Raw genomic sequence first — 20,052 nt, 5'->3', positions numbered from 1 at the left:
CCTCATAAGAATGAGAAAATTTTCCTCATTTTTCAAGAGGAAAAATGAACAAATTAGGGTTTTTTTTTGGTGAAAGTCAATCAAATTATCAGAAAATTACAAAAATGCAAGTAAAATATAACTTTCAGAATCTTTTAGCTATGTAATTGTCTTTTTTGTACTTTTTTTTCCATTATTAAATGAAGAAAAAATCGAAAACTCTACAAATGTGGATATTGGCAATATAGTAGTTACCTATAAGGTTTATAAACATCATATTTAGAGTAAGCCTTTTGGCTTATTGATTATTTTGTCATTTCATGTAACCATCTTTTCAGAAATTAAACTCTGAACTGTACTATTCCTAGTGGATGATATTCTAGTTGTTATGTCCAGATTGGGTTTTAATTTCCGTTTCAAGATTATTTTCTCCTAGTTTATATCACAGTGTTCCGATAATAGCATTTGTCAAATTTATCTATTGTTTTGTCCTCTTAAAATCTTAGTCAGACTTTGTTTTTCTAGATTGTAGCTTATTTGAGTTCTCATGGGATAGATTCCTTTTTCTCTTGGACATCTGAGTACCATTTCTTTTAATCCTGACCTCACTTTAACACAGATAACTGGAATTCTGAATAATGTTTCAGATAATTTCCTGCTCTATCTCATATGATACCATAATTTCCACTAGATGTACCTTAGTGATTCCTGGAACTTTGTGTCTTTTGCATAGCTAGGTCATGTTAGCAGTTTAGTTATCCTAATCTCATGCAACAAATCCAGATCCTTCTCCTCAGTCTGCTCTGTCTTGTAGAATGCTGGATGAACAGAACTGTCACATTAAGTTTCCAAGCCCTGCTCTAAGTCTTCCATCCATATATACATTCTTACCAATTTTGTGATTATACTACATTATTATTGTTCTGTGATAATCACACTCTGTAATTTCATAGAGAAGCACATCACTAGAAGATGTGCAGTCATTTTTGCTGCAAATACTCAACTTGAGATACAACTCACTAAATGAACCTGTGCTGAGTACACTTACAAAGGAGCTGCAAACTTCTGAATTGTTATCATTCCTCAAATATGTTTTTAATCTGCATTTCAGATCTTCAGCTAGTCAGTGTTGTGTCAATAGGATACAAAAATGGAATTGCTAAAAAAGGAAAGGAACTAGTTTTCAAAAGTTGTAAGCTCTGGTGTGTGATGCTAATCAATTTGAACTTGCGTTACTGAGTTGCGGGGGGAAAATAACATTTGTGAAAAGTAAAAATACTTGCAAATTGTTTCTTTGTTCTTATAATTTGGCAGTTTAACCATACAAACCTGCCAGGGCAATTTTCTTTTCTATATTAGTTATGAAAAATAAATTACACTGATTTCCCTGTAATTTTTTTACTTGCCTTGTTTTAACTTTTATGTACACTTTATTTAGCAGCTGCCAGATTAAAATGTTAAGGAAATGTTAAGTGATATACCTTTCTTTGTATTTTAGAAATACATAGATTCTAGGAACATTTGTTTTAGTAATTACTAGTTCTATAGACTATCTTTTTGTGTCCTGTTACACAGAAAATATTTGAACTGTAAGATGCCTTTTTACTACTCTCTGGGTTTAAGGAAGAGAATAGTATAAACTGTGTTACAGTTCAAATAATGTCCTAATTCACTTGCCTGCTGCAGTTTAAGATTTTGGTTATGTATTATAGCTCATGTATGAAATGAATAGACATGCTTAAGCATCACTTTAATATTTAAATTCTCTCATCATATTAGTACTTGTTATCATTCCATAATGTTTGCAATTCAAGTAGCTTTTATGCTTTCTTGTATTGGCCTGCCTACTCCGGTTACCAGCCTACAAAATAAATCCTTGTATATTCAAGTTGATGCCAAGATGCCAGCAGTACAAACTATAATGTGTGATTCATAATGCAGACTCCCAGAGCATTTACTCACGTACGGGTACATTCCTATGAAATGACAGTCAGATAACTTTATATCTGTAAATGTGTGATCACTGAAAAGAGATTCTTTGTTGATCTTGCATGTGTGCACATTTCATATCAATTCAGTGATCTTAAAGTTAGAAAATAGTAATTTTCTCTTATTCCCATTTGAATGCTAAAATATGAAATAAACCATTTAAAAAAAATCTTCTAAGCTGAATTTGTTTGAAAAATGGGATCATATTTTCCAAAATTAATTATAAATTCATGTATCTTTGTGTATCAGTTTGTGGAGGGAATATAATGGAGGAGAATCTCCTAAAATAAGGAGATAAAAAGATTACTGAAATGTGATTGTTCCAAATGAAAGAAGAATAGTTTTGCCAATACAACACTGACCAGTAGTTTTCTAGGTCTTCAGAAAAATTTAAGTTCTATCCCTACCAACTGAATTGTGCTCAAGGCCTCATCTTTTTGCCATTTTTGCAATTTTTTTTTTCCAAGTTACAATTTCAGAAATTGCGTGCTAATAATGATAATACCTTGAGAACTAATAATACTTAGAGAAGGAACAATATTTAAATAAACTTGAAAAAAGGTCCATTTAAACAGTCTATTTGTCACACATAGAAAATTTTGCTATTGAAACTCTACAGCAAAACTCTCAAACACAAAGAGTGAAAGAAACATAGTTTAAATAGTTTTGTAGAAAGCTTTATTTTCTCTTCTTATTTCCCTTCAATGTCAAAGGTGTCTCTTTTTCCTTTTTTTCTTTCTTTTGTAAATTTTATTTTGCTGTTTAGTATTCTTTTGAACAGTCCCAAGCTATGTATTTCTCTTTCTTGGAAGCTGCATAAACTAATTTGAAGCAAGAAATGGAAAATGTGAACTTTAAATGCCACTAGTACTGGAGAAATGGAAATTGATAGGAGAATAATACCAAAGCACTAAGTATTGCTGCTTTTGTTATTGCAATTTGAAGTATAAAATCTGACCAAAATATTTGCAGTAGCAATAGACTGTGCATTCTTAAATATATAAAAATAAGTGAATATGCAAGTTGTAATTCTCCTTCTAGTGTATATTTTACTTTCCTATCCACAAAGTTTATGGTCCTATTTTATGTCTTTGTAAGAGTACTTCAGGCTGTTTATTTTATTAATCATATTGCATGCTGTATTTGATCATGATCTGAGAGATGCATTGAATTACTTTAAACACATGCTTTAGATTCCTATAGATCCATAGTACAGTTGTTGAACATACCCTGCATTTCTAAAGAAGCAAAAAAAGATTGCTCACATTCATACAAGAGCTTGCTTCCACGCCAAGAATGACAGATGCTGTTACAGCTGAGAAATGTAGTGTTTTAGGAAAACACTCAAGCAGTAGTAATCTTAGGCTAAAGTAAAAAAAAAAATTAATTTAAGATGCCTTAAACTGGAGTTAAAGGTACTTGCAGTGTAGATGTTTGTTGTACAGACTGTCAAGGATTATGTTCCAATTTAGTAAATCTGCAATTTGAACAAAACAAAATAGTTTTGTTCTTTCCCTTTAATAATTTCACATGCACCTAATTGTTGTATTTCTCATTTTAAGTAAATATATTTGAAAGATTTTTTTACTGTTTGTATTATATGTTGTAGAGTGTGTGTAAATGATAGCATACCAAGGAATGGTGAAGAGGGGAGTTGTCTGTGCATAATCCAAACTTTTGTGGCCTGTATTTGACTTTGCTGTGCCAAAGCAACATATTTATCCTATTTTAATGTTGATAGGATCAGCCAAGAGTCTTTAAATTCATTCCATGTGCTGCATAGAATAATTCACACAAGAGATCAGTTGTCATATCTAGCAAGAATATAACATAATAGAATAAATGGGAATTTGGAAAGTAACAGAAAAGTATCAGTAAAACAGAAGTAGCAAATTATATAGCATTCTATATAATGATGCCACAGTTCTAGAAACACAAAAGTGGTAATGGCACAGGTACAACCATGTAGCACTTAATGGATTTAAAGTCCTGACACACACTGTTGTACTTGTGTAGTGACAATTTTGCTTTCTGCAATGCTAAAAATACATATGACTTTACCTGAATAAGAAAAATGATTGTTTCAAATTTTTTAAAGCCCCTAGTGATGGTATAGAAGTAGTAACTTCTGAATTCTGTCAGTCATTAATTTAACGAAACTACAAGTAATTCTTTACAGTCCAGCAAGTAAATTTGGAAAAGGTAGTTCTTGTCACTGTCCAAAAATAAAAAATAGCTATAATAGGTGGAAAGAATATCTGTAAGTTGTAAAGAAGTTTTATTCCTTCATTAATTATAATTATGTGTGTCATCGTAAGTGGCAAATAATCAATACTTCATTTGCTTTCAGAAAAAGATTATATGAACAAGTAAGTTCTGTTGAGTTGTGTTACGTTCTGTGGCTAGGGAACAGAGATTCACAATGAACATTTTCTTCTAGTTCAAAGAAGCAGTTTTAAGATGGGATAAAATGCTAAATGTTCTGGGTCTTCCCAGTGTTGGTATTACAGACAGAGTTGAATTAGCTTGATACTTTTTATTATTCTGAGAGGGAGAATATCCCATGAAAGTTCAAAGAAAATTGTTTAAACAATTTAGGCCACAGGCCACATCACAATGATTCCTGGTTAGAATTTGACATGTTTCTAAATACTGTTTCTCTCAAAGCAGATACTCTTTACTCTTACCAATATACTTGCCATAGCACCAATACCAATAATTCAAGCAAGAATTCAGAAGGGTCATTTACATTGTGTGGGTCAAACAAACTAATCTCTGTGATTATTTTTGGCTATATATAAGACTGTGTATACAGTTTATTGTGTTTTTGCATTAATCTGATCTAGCTTTATACTAGTCTGCACATACACCATTATTAACTTGATCACAAAGCTAAGTGAAGACTAATTTACTGTTCTCCTTACCTTACATATTGAATGCAGTCTTGGAAATTGCCCTTCATTGTTGAAAGACCAGACATCTGTTAGAAAACCTGCTGTGGCAAATTGAATTTCAAATCTTAGCACTACTCATCTAGAAGTAATATCCTTTTAGTATCCCTTAGGTATTTGTCTCCACATCTAAACATTCATGCACTCAAGTCTAATGACAGTTTCCCATCTTTATCAATATTCATGCATGTCACCTACAATCCATAGTCCTACATTATCATATTTAGTCTTTTTCAACAGAGAACAGAGCACAAGGTCTGGCACTATACTGTGATTTCTGATTTATCTTCACTTCTCCAGGGTGTCACCTCCACTGGTAGCTTTCTCACTGATGGTAATTCTCAAATTTGACACTAATACTTTTTGTTTACTCTGCTTTAAAGAGGAGCATTTCATGCAAGGTCCAAAAATCAACAAGAAAATTTATTATTTAAAATTCCAGAAATATTCTCATCTGAAAGAGTCTGTGAACTTGACAAAAACAGGAAGCTTGGGTGGAGATCCTTTGTTGAGTAAAAGTATTTTTGATCTTAACTTCCTAAAACCTTCACTCCCATGATAGAGACCTTTTACCTCATCTAAGGACTTAATTCCAGTAATCTGCTGATGTTAGGCTTAAGGTTCACTCTGGAGGACAGTTTACACTTCCATACCCCTAAAACTTAAGAAAAAGAAAATGTATTCTGTCCTCTGCCTGTAAGTTCAGAATCATTATATGAATAATGATGCGGTGACACTATTCTCATATCATTTGCTAAAAATAGGAAAAATGAGATCTCCTCACTTAGGAATAACTGATCAAATTCATCATATGATAGTAGTGTTGAGTGAATCAGTAACTAGGATGGTTTGTTCCCAGCTGAAAAATAACTGAAGTTAAAACTGATGATTTAAGACCTGTATTCAAAGAACTTGGAGATAACACAAGATTAGACACCAACAGGAAGTAAGTATAATTCTTTCTCTTCTAATTCTGTCAAATCAGAGATGAATTTGAGAAGGTTTTTTTAACTTTCTAGCTGGGAAAGCTGCAGAATGTTTTTCATATGTTCCTTCTGCCAACCAGAATCATCTGTACAGTAAATCCCCAACATCCTGTAACAATGGAGATTCAGCAAATAGAAATATAACTAGCAAAGTTCTTAGCAGTGTTCTCCCTATCAGGAGTATTGCTGGATGGTCAGTTTTCCTGCTCAGCATAGTCACTGGTCTGATATGAGGAAGTGTTTTCAATATGTGTATGTCTGAGTAAATTAGTTTCTTGATTTACTTTATGGTTGTCACTGAAATTTTTTGAAATAATGTGACTACTCTCTTACATATTGCAATTTGAAGTGTTTGGCCCTTTAACTCTGTTAGGCAGCAAGAATAATTTTTTTCCATTTATTCTTCTTCAGGGAAGTTCTGCAGCTTTATAGCTGACATGCTTTCATTTGATATTAATAGACTTCAAATCTTTAAATACTTTTTAGCACGTGGCAGAGTGATCCTAAGGAACCTCAATGCCTCAAGAGCTTTTTCACTGGATGAAAAAGCTCTAATACTTTTAATCATAATGTAGTAGAGCTTGTGTCACTGTGATTGTTCCCAGCACAAGTTGACCCCTGAGGTTTGTACTGCAAATAACGAGCTTTAACTCATGAAACGCCTGTGCTTTATGTTGCTTTCAGGATGGTTATTCTGCAGTTTTTATTGAAGATTCCTAACCCATACTCATGGTGTTTTGTAGGTAATACATCTTGGCATAACTAACACTATGGATGTCCTGAAGCAATTTACCTGTAACTGTTCTTTAATGTATGATTTTTATATGCACATTTGCAGTGTACACTCTTTATTGCTTGCCTTTGAATATCTATTTATGATTACCAGGAGTTCTGAGATTAGAAAGAGGTGAAAATATGGGCCAAATTCCAGTCCAATACTAATATAGTAATAATAATATAATAATAGTAGTCAAAGTATTAGACTGTGTTATCCTATTAGTATTGCTAAGACAAGCATACTTTAGTGTCATGTACCTGTAAACACTGCACCTCCAAGAACAGCTGACAGAGTGCAGATTCTCTTGTTTTCTGAAAGATTGACTCCATTTTAAATTAAGGCAAATTGAGGTATTACCCTATTAAGGGGTTTCAGATTAAGCCTAAAGTCTGGTTCTAACCTGGTTCAGACTTAACAGCAGAAGAACGAAATGCTAAGAATGGAGCTCAGAGTGGAATAGAGATTAAATAAATTCAGAAAAATATTAAACACCTTCACCTACTAAAACCTTCATGTAATAAACAAAGTAAAAGTATTGCAAAATACAAAATAAGGTTAACTGAAGTGCACTGTTAACTAGACTGTTTTTCAGTCATAACCTAAATATTCATACAGAACTGGTAAATAGAATGGCCAGACTAAAGTGCAACAGTTCATCCTTCCAGTTTTGAAAGGAAATTAACTTTGTCTATCAGTATTTAGGTCCTCATTCAGTGGAAGTCTTGTAAACTGTAAGAATACAAAGGGTTAAAGCCATGTTTTAATGCACTGTTCAGTGTATGGGTTCCTTTACTGAGGAGTATGAGATGTCAGAAGAAACTTTCTATTTGCTCTTTAGTGAGTACAAGAATTGCATCTGCAGCTGCTTTCTTATTTGCACGATAGATGTAGCCACATTCTAGGTTTCCTAGAAAGAACGGATAATGACAGGGATGAAATGTTAAAAGCACTGAACACACAGAGTAATAGGAGTTTTCTCTTTCTTCCACAATAAGAATATGCTGACTTGGATACGCTACTGAGATGGGACAGGGAATGTTTGGAGATCAGGAGTGTCTTTGTACACAAAAACAATCAGTGTTTTCAAGTCCTCTACAAGAAGAAGGAAGATTGTACTTCTTAGGTGTGGTTATTGCAGGGATTGTGATATTTCAGCTAAAGAAGGAATTGTTGAAAGAGAGAGAGAGCAGAGCACATGAGAGGAAAACAGAAAAATTAAGACAAAGATATGTAGGAAGAGAGAAGAACTGGACATAATTAGAGGAAACAGAGAAACAGAAAATTTAATTAGTCTGAGAATGATATGCACTACAATAAAATAATTTCAGTGCTTTTTGCTTTTGTGCCTCAGGACAAAATTGATGGCTCTATCACATCTAAGACTTTTCTTAGAATGTATGTATCAAACTTGCATTGCAAAGGCTGTTAGTATCCCGATAATTCATTAATTCCTTTTCTTCTTTTCAAACCTGAATTTTGTTTTCTTATTTTCAGCTGCTTTTTTCAATACTGCTCTTCTCAAATTAACAACTTAAGTTGTAAAGGCAAAGTTGGGTCTTTCTATAAAAATTTTGTTAAACTTGTCAGATGACTGATAAAATACAGAAAACTATGCTGTGAAAGCAAATATGCTCAAGAATGGAGACAGCTTGGAGTTAACTGATTATTTTTCACAGTAGTTACTGCATTTTTTAAGTATTTTCAGTTCTCACATGCCTCAGCAGGTAATATAGGATAATTTGATAACGGAAGAATTTATTGGGATAGGCTACTTTATAGAAAGCTTAGATTCACTTGACCTTTTTCATGTTTGCAGATGAAGAGAAATGAGATTGTTTCATTAGTGTCATAAGCAGCTTGGTGATGTATCTGTTCAGGATTCATTTATGACTCCAAGCTTTTATAAGCATGGATAAGGTGACTTATATATATTCCTTTTGTTTTGGGCTGTACAAGTATCTTCCATATTCTCTTGTGCTATTGATACCATTGTCTGTGTGTTTATTGTTCCTACAAGGACTCTTCATTTGATTTGAAAGACTTGTACAGTTCAGGAAAGTAAGTTTTGGAGCCAATATATGTTTCATTTCTGGATAATGACACCCAAAAATATCTACACTTTAGGACTTGTAATAAACCAGAGAGTATACAACACCTTATTATTTGATAGTTGTCTCTAGAGCTGAAATGCAGTAGATGAGCTCTTTTGGTTTTTAAGTCATGCTTATGAAGAGAGGTCTTCACACTGTCTGCTTTGTTTTCCTGTTAATGGTAATGTGGTTCCAATTACTGTGACTGCTTGGGAAAGGACATTTTACATATCTTAAATTTGAAAGAAGACAGATCCAGTTGTGCTCCCCTACCACTGCTTGTCTGTCAGTCATTTTAGTGTCCTTTGATGACCATCTCTGCTGTTGCCATTATCGTGTCTTTCCAGCCTTTGCTCTTCTAACAAAAGCTCCCCTGAGCTGCCCAGTTGCACTGAAGCATGCCTGATAGCCTGCAGGCAGCTTAATGAAGTTCCTTTAAATTCTGAAAAGCAGATGGAAAGCCATGTATTTTTCTAGTATCATACTTAGTTTAGAACAACTGCTGGAAGTACATTTTTAGCAGTCTTTGGTATGTGAATTTTAATATATTAATAGTTTTTATGTAGCATTCAGTTGCTAATAAGGATTATCTTGTGTGGGATCATCCTTCTTGTCTTTTGGAAGGAAACAAATGTCTTTTGTAAGCAGCAAGTTCAGCATTAGCCAGCAGTATGCTCTTACAAAATCCTGGGCTGTATTATCAGGAGAAGAGTCAAGACATCAAGAGAAGTCCAGTTTTGGGATATCCAATACAGGCAACATAGTAATAAACTGGAGTAAATGTAGAGAGCCACCAGAATGGTCAGGACTGGAGCACTTGCCTCAGGAGAAGGGGCTGGAGGGTGGTGTTCAGCCTGGTCTCTGGGGCTCCTAACAGCAGTATCCCTAGTGCCTCCAAACAGATCACTGGGAAAATGGAGTCAGGCCCTTCACAGCAGGGCACAGAAGAGGGATGAGAGAGTGTCACTTGAAACAGAAGATTCTGACTTGTTCTGAAGAAAATCTTTTTCACTACAAGCACTACTGTGAACAGTCCCCATCCTTGAGTTTCCAAGTCCCAAGGGGCTAAAGCTTTGAAAAACCTGGTCTGCCTTAATAGGTGACCTGGCTCTGAACAGGATATTTGACTAGATAGCCCCTGAAATCCCATCCAGCCTCAATTATTTAATAATTGGTTTGTGTTTGTATCATTGAGTTCTTATTTTTAAGGCATTATTTCACTGCAGAATAAATGGAATATTATGCAGCAATATGCTGGCCTTTCATAAGTGATTGCAAACACCAAGACCTCCATTACATTATTAGGGGAAAAGGTAGTTTGCTGTCTCTCATTGCTAACTGTAGCACTTTAGGAACATGTCCTTGAAAGATAACAAGGTATGCCTGTATCTTGAACTCTGCTTATCAAGAAATCAAACCTGTTATGTATGATATAAAGGACATACCAATCCTTTGCTAAATTATGGCAGTTTGAACCCTAACCTTCTGACCTATTCTGCCAGACTCTCAGTGGGGAAAATGGAGGGGGGGGAGTAAGCAGTCTCTCTGGTGGCACAGTAGTTACCAGTTTTGTCTGATGGTGTCCTAGTTAGCCCTGCCTCGAAAGATTTGTCCCTAGCTTCTCATTTCCCTCCCTGTCCTTTTCCAGGAAGCTTCAGTGATAGCCCTTCCTTTTCTTATTTTTTCCATTGCTGATCATCCATTTTTTATCACTGTATAAAGTAGAATTTTAGTTTTTATATTACTGATTTCCTAAAAGTTATATTTACGGAATTAAGAACTTAAATATTTGGATGTTTATTTCTGACTGTTTTAAGGAGGTATATGGCATTCCAAACATTTCTTCTTCTTGTCTGTAGTTGTAATGCTCTTTAGATTTTATTTGTTAAAATGAGAGAGACATTTAGCTACTGCTTTTTTCATTTACGTAACTGCTGTTCTGCCAATCATTTCACATTGACTTCTTTGCTCTTTGCATTATTGGAATTAAAAATCATACAGTGATTATATTTCCTTAATTATATATTTTTATATATATATATATATAATATATATGTATGTATGTAAAAGTATCTTAATGAAATTCCTATTAAATCAGAGGAGCATATATGTCCAGAAATAATGAATGCCCTTTAGGTTAGCAAGTAATAACTACTACATTTGGAATCACAAGAAATACCAGAAAATACTTTTATTGATTTAGCTGTATATTTGATCAAATATAACCTCCCTAGTGGGAGGGGAGAGTTTAAAGGGACAAATTTTTGTATGTCTTATACAAGAAGAAAAAACAATTCACAAAATGGATTCAGTCATTCCATAACTGTTGACTCCAGTCTCTTAATTTGCATGAGCACTGAAAAACAATATTTGTAATGTTTGTAGTGCAATAATGATAATGTAATGAACAATTTCTGTAGCTCCTGATATCAGATCTGTTCAGGTGTATTTTATCTGCTACACTAGCATTTTATTACAATAATTTTCCTGAAACACAAGTACTATTGCTATTAGAGAATATTTTAATAAAGTAGTAGAATCTCTGGAAAAGTTAATACTTTGTTTAAGGAGGTAGATTGTGGAATCATTACCAAAATTGTGCCGTATCCAGAAAAGATTATTATGAACAGCAGAAGGAAATTACCAAGTCAGACAATTCCAAATGTGTGCTACAGACTTGCAAGTTAGTGTAGAGAAATATTAAAAGTCAATGATTTCATTATTTAATGTTAAATATCAGGAAAGTTACTGGCCTTTTCTTCATTCAGATCGGTTTTATATTTCTCATATCAAAACCACAAAACAGTTACAATTTCAATTAATTATTTCCTCATTAATCAATATACATTACTGGGGGATAGGTCTCTGTACTATTCCTTGATTTTTTTTTGTTGTTGATTTAGTACAAAATTCAGCTTTGTTAGCATGGCATTTTTTGCAAGGAATTAAGTAAACCATGAAATGAAAATATTTGTTTAATAAAGTTAATGGTTTGGGATGCCATGAAAAATCAAATAGAGAAAAGTATACATAGAAAATATGACTAAAGATTTAATGAGGTTTTAATAAATGTACTTTGGGTTCTTTGCTGTTAGATTAAAATATGTTCAATAGACAAAACCATATTGCATTGCAGGGATCCTTTTCAGTCTGTCATTTCAAAGTGATTTTTTTTTTAATGAAGGGAGCAAAGATGATGATTAGGCAATGAGAAATTTAGTCATGCTTATTTTGCTGCTTATCCAGATGTATGGTCCAGCAGTTCAGCATGTTCCTCATACTTCCAAGATCTGTGATTTTTGCCATTTTATGTGCTAGTGCACACAGATGCAGAAGATAACTATGCGGTGTATTGAGGCTGTGCCAGAAAAAACACAAGTGTTTAGCTTATTCTGACTTATTTTTGCTTGAGGTGCTGATGTCTGGACCTTTAGCTTGGCTATGTTTCCCTTTTAGATTGTTGTCCTGAACTTAGGAGACTTTTATGAAGCTATTTCCTCTGGTGTCTCTTCACCAGGCTTCAGGTAACTCATTTCATAGCCTTCCTATTTGAAAAAGAGGAATCTTTAATCTTTCTTTGGGCTTCACCTTTGGGCTGTTTTGAAGCTTCATTCAAGGTATCTTGTGAGGTGGTAATTTACATTTGGATTCCCAAACTAGGTATCTCCATGCCTACATCTCCTGAAATACTTGATCTGATAGGTATTCTTGGGCCAGCCATGTGTTTCATGGTTCTATATTTTTTTTATCCCCAGAAACATAAATGAAACACAAGGTCATACATCTTGACTAATTTGTATAGGCAAAGAGAAAAGCAACTACCATTAGACTCCTAAAAGATACTGAGGTGACTCTTTTCTCCTATTCATGTATCTAAAAACAGGTTTTGAGGAGGAAACAGTGACATATCATATCCTTTATTATATGCTCACTCATTTCTTCAGGTCCTTTCTTCTTGTTAAGGATGCTGTCACATCCTTAATAAATGTCTATATACTAGCAAAGTTCATTTATTTGAACATCTTTTGTGTTTATTTTATTAAACAACAAAATCTATTCAAATATGCTGATTACTTAAACCAAGTAATAAGCATGCATCAGCAGCACTGAGGTGTTGCTCTTCTTTTTTTACCGTTGCCCAAAATAAAGAATACACTTACAGTAAGTGAAAGTTTGGATTTGGTGCTCTTCATTGCTTCAGGATTGAGAAAAAACTCCCTAGTGAAGTTTTATTAGGAAATTCTCATGACTGAAGTATGACTCCCAAGCACAGGCTTGGCAGAAGCAGTCTCTACCCAGTAGTCTTCAAGCTGTGTCTTGGTGCAGGAGAGAATCTTACATTTCACAGAGTCAGACTCAAATAAAAGAAAGGACAATTGCATAGTCCAGAAACAAAGAAACAAAGATGGATTTCTGTCCCTGTCAGCAAGCATGTTTCAGCAGATATATTTAAGGCAGACACATCTTTCATATTGTTAATTCTTGTAGTTTAATGTACAGTGGGCATTCTAGTTAGGGTAGAAAGAATATATGGGTCTACATTCTGAAGAACTCGTATTAATTGTATAAGTGGTTTTGGATTTAGGTGTTCTGAAGCTACAAGGAGCGTAAACCAAGTGTTTATCTTGCTGAGTGTGGATGTTTGGAGCTAGCACTTCCTCCAAACTGCAAAATATTATGTGGAAGTTTTTTTTGACAGAATGAGGATCAGAGGTCGATAAAAAATAAGTGCTTAGAATGCTGCAAAACACAAAAATCTGCTTTGAAGCAAGCAGCTTTAAACAAAGCTTCTAAGCTTTCTCTCTGAACCACATGCAAAAGTACTGTATGTTTAATTACTTGATACGAAGCAAATGTAACATCTGGTAAGAACTTGAATGTTAAATCAAGTTTACCCTTTAGCGTCTAACCTATATGTTTCTGGGTTGTTTTTTTAATTACAACCTGAACCAGAAATATTGTGCTAAAAAAATTCTCAGCATGTTGTTTGGGAAAAACAAATTTTAAGTGAAAATTATTTCAACAAACAAGTTTTTAATTGCTTAAACAATTAGTAGATGACATGCTTCATCTTGTGCTTAATCATTATACTCAGAGATTTGTTGTTGTTTTTGGAGGCATTTAAATTTGTTGTTACAAAGTGCATTGTTATTTTAGACCAGATTAGAAATAATGTAATTGATAGACATGAATGAAGTAATAAATACCACAAAAAACTGAAAATGCCTATAAAGTTGGAATAAAAACTTCATAAAATATGTATTTTAAATGAATGTCAGATTTCTTACACATTTTCTAGTAAACATTAAAACAGACTTTCATTTTGTGAAACTAGCCAGATATATGATTAATCAGACTTAATCTGTGTGCTGCAAAAGCTGAACAGTAAAAGCATTTGAAAACTAAGGTTCTGAGTTCCTACATTTTTAGTTTTTTAGTAACATGTGAACACAATGGAAAATTTTTGATTGCTCAGAAATAAACCAACCAGCTTTTAGTACCAAGGATCAAAAAGAAAACCAGTGGAAACACGATCCATTGAGTACCCATATTTGAACTGGAGTCTGACAGTTTGCTGCATGTATGGACAGGATTTGTGCAGTCTGTGACAGGCTGAATTTAATTGAGGTCCATCTAGACCACTGTTACTCCTTCTGTGACTCCAGTTGGCACAAGGGAGAGTAAGGAATATTTGTGTACTTTTATGCTTAGGTTGGGGCTCTTTGGAAGTGAGGAGGCATTAACAGGCAGACTTAGTTGCAGATGGTGAGAAAGTTAAACAGTTTTAAACAAGGGATTTGAACCCCAAATTACAAGAGGTAAGGATGAGTAGGATTTGAGGAAGGATGCCAAACTACGAGGGTGATAGGAGAAGTAGAGAGAAATACAGAATGCAGAGAGCAGCTATAAGATAGGAATGGAGGCTGAATAGGATATAAACATAGATAAGAAAAACAGATGTCCTAGGAATAAAGAATGAAAACAGAATAGGAATTCAAGAGACATCTGGAACTGGTGCTGGGACAGAGAGGGAGAAGGTCAGGAACATTAGGGGACATGTTGGGACTGGAAGTGAGAGGTTTGCAAGAGGACAGGTTAGGGAGGAAACATCTGTACCATTTAGGTTTCTTTGCAAATTTGGCACTAAACCAAAGCACAGACATTTGTACAAATATGAGAGTATATTCTAATTGCTTTAAAGATCTTAGATCTGGAACTGACCCAACTGTGGACTCAGGGTGATTTCACAACTTACAGGGATTTTTTTCCATTTTTAAACTTGAAAATAATTTCTAAAATATATACCACAAAGCTTTAGGCTGAGATAATCTGGTTTACAAAATTAAAATTAGAGTTCATTTTGTATCATTTTGGTGGGACTGTCTTTGTAAGATACATAGTTTTTATGTACTTGCTTGGCACTCTTTCTTATTAACAAGTTTAATACTGATTTGCCACTTCTTGAACAGGTAATTGTAAAAATTAATTGTCTTCTAATGTACTTCATTGTTCAATTACCTTTTAAAGGAGTACTGCTTTACATCTCAGGTTTTGTAGGTGGGCAGTTTATAGTTCCTTCATTCAAAAACCAGTAGTTTGTCGTATTTTTAGTATCCAGACTACATGATTTTACCATTAAATCTTTCTGTTTCTTCTCTGATATGCATATTTTGACACCTTATTATAACATTATCCACTACTTGAAAAACTAGCTCCTGTGAATAAAAAATCTTTCAAACCTTACAAAAGAGAGTTCAAGTCCCTCCCTGAGTATTCCCTCTTCTCCTTTACTCTAGAAGTAATTTTTTGGTCACGATTATGTCACAGCTTTAGCAAACTTCAGGCATCATTGACTGGTCAACCTAATGGCAGAGAGACATAAAGGAATTATGTCTCATTCCAGATGATTCTTGCATGTGGGATTTTTTTCATTGGCTGAATCTGTAATTTCTCTTTGATTCCCAACCTTCATTTTTCTGTGAGACTAAAAACTCTACTCTTTCATTATATCAAGTTTGCTAAAATTTCTCAACAGAGAAAAATCCTGCAGACCCACATTCCACTCCTGTGGGGTTTTTTCCATAATAGTAGTATTAAAGCATAGGGTGGTTTTGTTTTTGTTTTTTTTGTTTTCCCTCAGAGACTATCTAGGCAGATGAAGGAATGTATTTCAGCACATTGTATTACATGACTCTGTACACACACGCACACACACTTGTACTGAAATAGTAGCCAAGAAAGCAGATACTATCTGGCTAAGTAAAGGCAAATATGACAAAGAAACTCTGAATGGTGCTGTGGTGAAGAAGTTACTAGTGAGATCAAGAGTGCAGTAAGGTTAAAAGAAAACTGACCCATCATAACCTTGCCAATGCAAAACAGATCAAGCTCATGTAACCTACTTCAAATTTCCAAAACAAAGGATAAAATTTCTTTCTGAAGTTACTGCTCATGACTGGGTTTGAGAAGCATGCTCTGAAAGCACCCAGTTGATTGAGTACAATCACCAGAGAACTACAGACTTCTTCTCCAGATATAGAAGGTGGATACAGAGAAGTATGGATTGCCTCTCTTCATGCATGTTGCCAGTGTGTCAGCTCAGTACAGTACAGATCATTGAAGCTCAGAGTGGTTGAAGGTCTGAGGCTGCGTACAGGAAGGCATTGCTCTTTGTTTTGTGTTGAGGTGGAAGATGCAAATTTGTTGCTGAGAGTCAATAAATATAACTAATAATTAAATTTGTGTATTTCATTGCATTGTTGGCTGAAAGACATGTATCTTCATGAAGATTTAACTCCTTTTGGAACAAAGCATTCTTCCCAGAATTGTAAACAATGTGTGTACCAGAACAGATGTAGCGTCATGGTTGCACCCAGTCATGTGCAAAGTGTGGAAAATTCAAGAGTGCTGGATTTTTTTGTGTGTGGTAAAATGAAAACAGGAACATACAGTCAGGAAACAGTGATGAAAGTATCAGCACTTGAAAGGCATCCCTAAGCAAAAACGACTGGAGTAGTCAATAGGTTGGTGGCATTTAGCAGCTTGAGTGCAGTAACTCTTGTTTGAGAACAAATGTCATACTATTAAAAAAAAAAAAAAAAAAGGTTTTTAAAAGAAAAAAATTTCATGAGCTCAGTAAGCAGGACTTCCAAGCTCTACTCATGCAGTGAGGAAACAATCTTATTCATTCAATGGACTGTTTGCACATAGATGTCTTCAGAGTGATTATCAGGGACATCATAATGATGAATGCTGTTCAAATTAATTCCAGTGAAAATTGCTCCCTCTTTGTGCCGTAGGAACGTCCCTACATCTGAAATACTCAGGGAAATTATTAATTAATTATGAAGTAATCCCCTTGTTTTTGTGAAAACACTCTCCATCTCACCTAAAGATGTTAAATAGGGTGGAATTTTGTTGCAACTGTTACTTGACAAATGGCAGATAACACAACAGCCATGTTGGGTTAGAGTTATCTGGCAATTCTGCAGTTTGTTGTGGAGTGGCTTCAGTGTGAGAAGTGTCATCTTGCATTTAATGGTCCTCAAAGGACGTCTCTGCTACAAGTTGTTCAGTATTCTATCAATTAAGTGTTAATTTTTAGCATCCACAGCATCTCATGTTAAGGAATTCCACAGCTTTCATGCATGAAGAGAGACTTATTTTTGCTCATTCTGCATCATTAGATGACTTCTAATTCATCTATTGGAAAATACAATTGCTTCCTATCTCCATTCTCATGATGTGACAGGCTCCTTACTCCTTCCTTTTCCTTACACCATCTCTTTTGTAAGCTATCGAGTCCTAGCTTGCTTAATGATTTATTCCACACAGTGCAATTTTGTGAGTGCGTGATGTTTCTAGATGTCAGAGGTAACCCTTCCTACCCTTCTCTGATGCTGTGGCACTTCTTATCCTTGTGAGGTGAGGTAGTAGAATGGTTGTCAACATTCAGTAATGCAGGCAACAAGATGGAATTGCAAAGTGACACAATGAATTCTGTATTATTTATTTCTTCCACAGTAATTTCCAATATGTGTATTTTGACCATTATTTAAAACTGAACCAAAGTTTTAATGGTTTTATCAAGTATAATAAATCCCAGGATCTCACTTATGAATGAAAACAGTCAGCTAGGATATCATCATTTAACGTATATGGTCAGGAGCATTTTTAAAACCTGTGATTTACTTTGCATATATCTCTTTTTAATTTTGAATTTATTTAATGCTAAGATTAATTAGATTTTCTCCTGTTCTTCACATCGCCTAAATTTTCATCTAATATAATAGTATTCCATCAGCAAACTTCTTTACATCTCATTTTTGAGATTCCCTGTTAAGTAGAATGAATGAATAAAACAAATGAAGACTACTTCTAAGTGGAATATTATTTGTCACTTATAACTACCTTACAGTGATTTTCTAAAAATTATACTTCATTTCTGCTTTTTGAGAAGGATCTGTAATTCTGAGTGACTTTGGAAATTATTACACCATTGTGGTCAAACTTTTCTTCATATCTTTGGCTATGGAAAAAAAGCAGTATAGCTGACACCCATGATATCTTAAAGGGTACACCATTGATATCACTGATGTTTAATGCCACTTCTCCCTATCACATGGTGGTGAAGAAGACAACATTTCATTAGTGTCTCTCCAATGAGGAGACTTCAGTGCATACATTTGTGTACCAAGAAAGAGATTCACATTGATCTAACACTTTAAAAATAAGGAAAATAAGTTATACTGTATGTATACATTGTCATTTGATTCTGCATGAACAACATATCTAGAGAAGCCATTGGCAGTGTTTTCCACCTACTGTGTTGTATTGTCATTATAATATTGGGTTTTCCTAATGATGTTTCAAATACAGGTTACAATAGTTACATAGGTAACCATACCAATACCTGTTAAGGTCTTCAAAATACCATATTAATTTTTGAAATTTATACCTACAGTGAACAGAACTAGGATATATTTCAACTGCTTATTTTTGTGTCATAAAAACTTATTTTTTCATTTTTCTGTTAGGTATAGACAAATGCAGCTTGGCACAGAAAGCAAAGTAGCTGAACTTCTTCACCAAAGTAAGTTAAAGTCCTTTGAAACTGAACATGTTCAACTCATGCAACAAGAAACAGCTAAGAATCTTTCACAGTGCCAAATGGAATGTGAAAAATACCAGAGGAAGCTGGAGGTATGTTACATAAATAGACACTTTACAGGGCATTACATAGTTGTTTTCAATTAGAATGTAAAGTGGAAAAGCTTGGGGAAAAGTAACAACATGACTGAATTGATATATCCACCAAGTTCTGCAGAAACAGGGTCAAGTGACAAAGCTTGCTAGGTTTGATCAGCTTAATGCAACACAAGACCATGGGGAGAGGAAAAAGTAAAAGAATATCTCATGGAAAGATGTTAAAGACAGTACCTCATTCGTGTGGGTATAATATAAATTTATTATTATATAAATATAAACATTTATCTGTTTGTGTCACAAAGCTGCTTATGTCAGTCTCTGAGAATTGCAGGGAGAGAAGACAGTTTCACCAAAACAAGTACAGTGAATTCAGTATCATTTGCAAATAGGATCTGTAATAGCATTGTTACATAACAAAATACTTTTTACTGATACACAATTCTGGAATAAATTTTTCACAGCTAAAAAAGTCAAGTGAGCATGGTGTATACAGCATTTAAAAGACCTAACATTGCTAGTCCTCACATGATGGGTTACCTTGCTGAGGTGCTAGACACCCACCCAGTCACTCATTCCTCCTCCTGAAGAGGATGGTGGTGGGGTAAATACGCTTATAAAGAGCATGGGTTGATACAAAGGTAGGGACATCACTTGCCAATTACCATCATGGGCAAAACAGATTTCACCTGGGGAAAACTAGTTTAACTTAACACCCATTGACACAGGTTGGATGGTGAGAAACAAAGACAAAAAGTAAATCACCTTTCCCCCACCCTGTTTTAACTTCCCCCTTCATTTCTGACTCTTGTACTTTCCCCTTCCAGAGCAGTGCAGGGAGGGATGGGAAATAGGGGTTCAAGTCGGTCCATAACTGCTCATCTCTGATGGTGTTTCCTCCTCACACTTTTTTATCCTGCTGAGTGTGGGTCCTTCATGTCCTGCTGCTCCCTTCAGGAGAAACTCTCCTATTTGGGCTCTCCACAGGTTGCAGTGCCTTCAGGGTATGTCCACCTGCTCCAGCATGGGGTTCTCTATGGGCTGCAGTGGGGACATCTGCTTTGGTGTGGTCC

General features: G+C 34.7%; 1 protein-coding gene across 4 annotated transcripts in view; it reads left to right on the top strand.

Annotated features, from left to right (window-relative positions):
• PIBF1 (progesterone immunomodulatory binding factor 1) overlaps positions 1-20,052 on the top strand; it is a 105,137-nt gene that overhangs the window by 43,626 nt on the left and 41,459 nt on the right. For all 4 annotated transcript variants that reach the window (XM_015627330.3, XM_015627347.3, XM_033514353.1 and 1 more), the window contains one exon: positions 18,811-18,976. In XM_015627330.3, coding sequence (XP_015482816.1) covers positions 18,811-18,976 — 166 coding nt within the window. The remainder of the gene's footprint in view (positions 1-18,810; positions 18,977-20,052) is intronic.

Source organism: Parus major, chromosome 1 (assembly GCF_001522545.3).
Source record: "Parus major isolate Abel chromosome 1, Parus_major1.1, whole genome shotgun sequence".
NCBI lineage: Eukaryota > Metazoa > Chordata > Aves > Passeriformes > Paridae > Parus > Parus major.
Note: the sequence above shows the minus strand (reverse complement) of the source record. Positions and strands in the feature narration are given on the sequence as shown.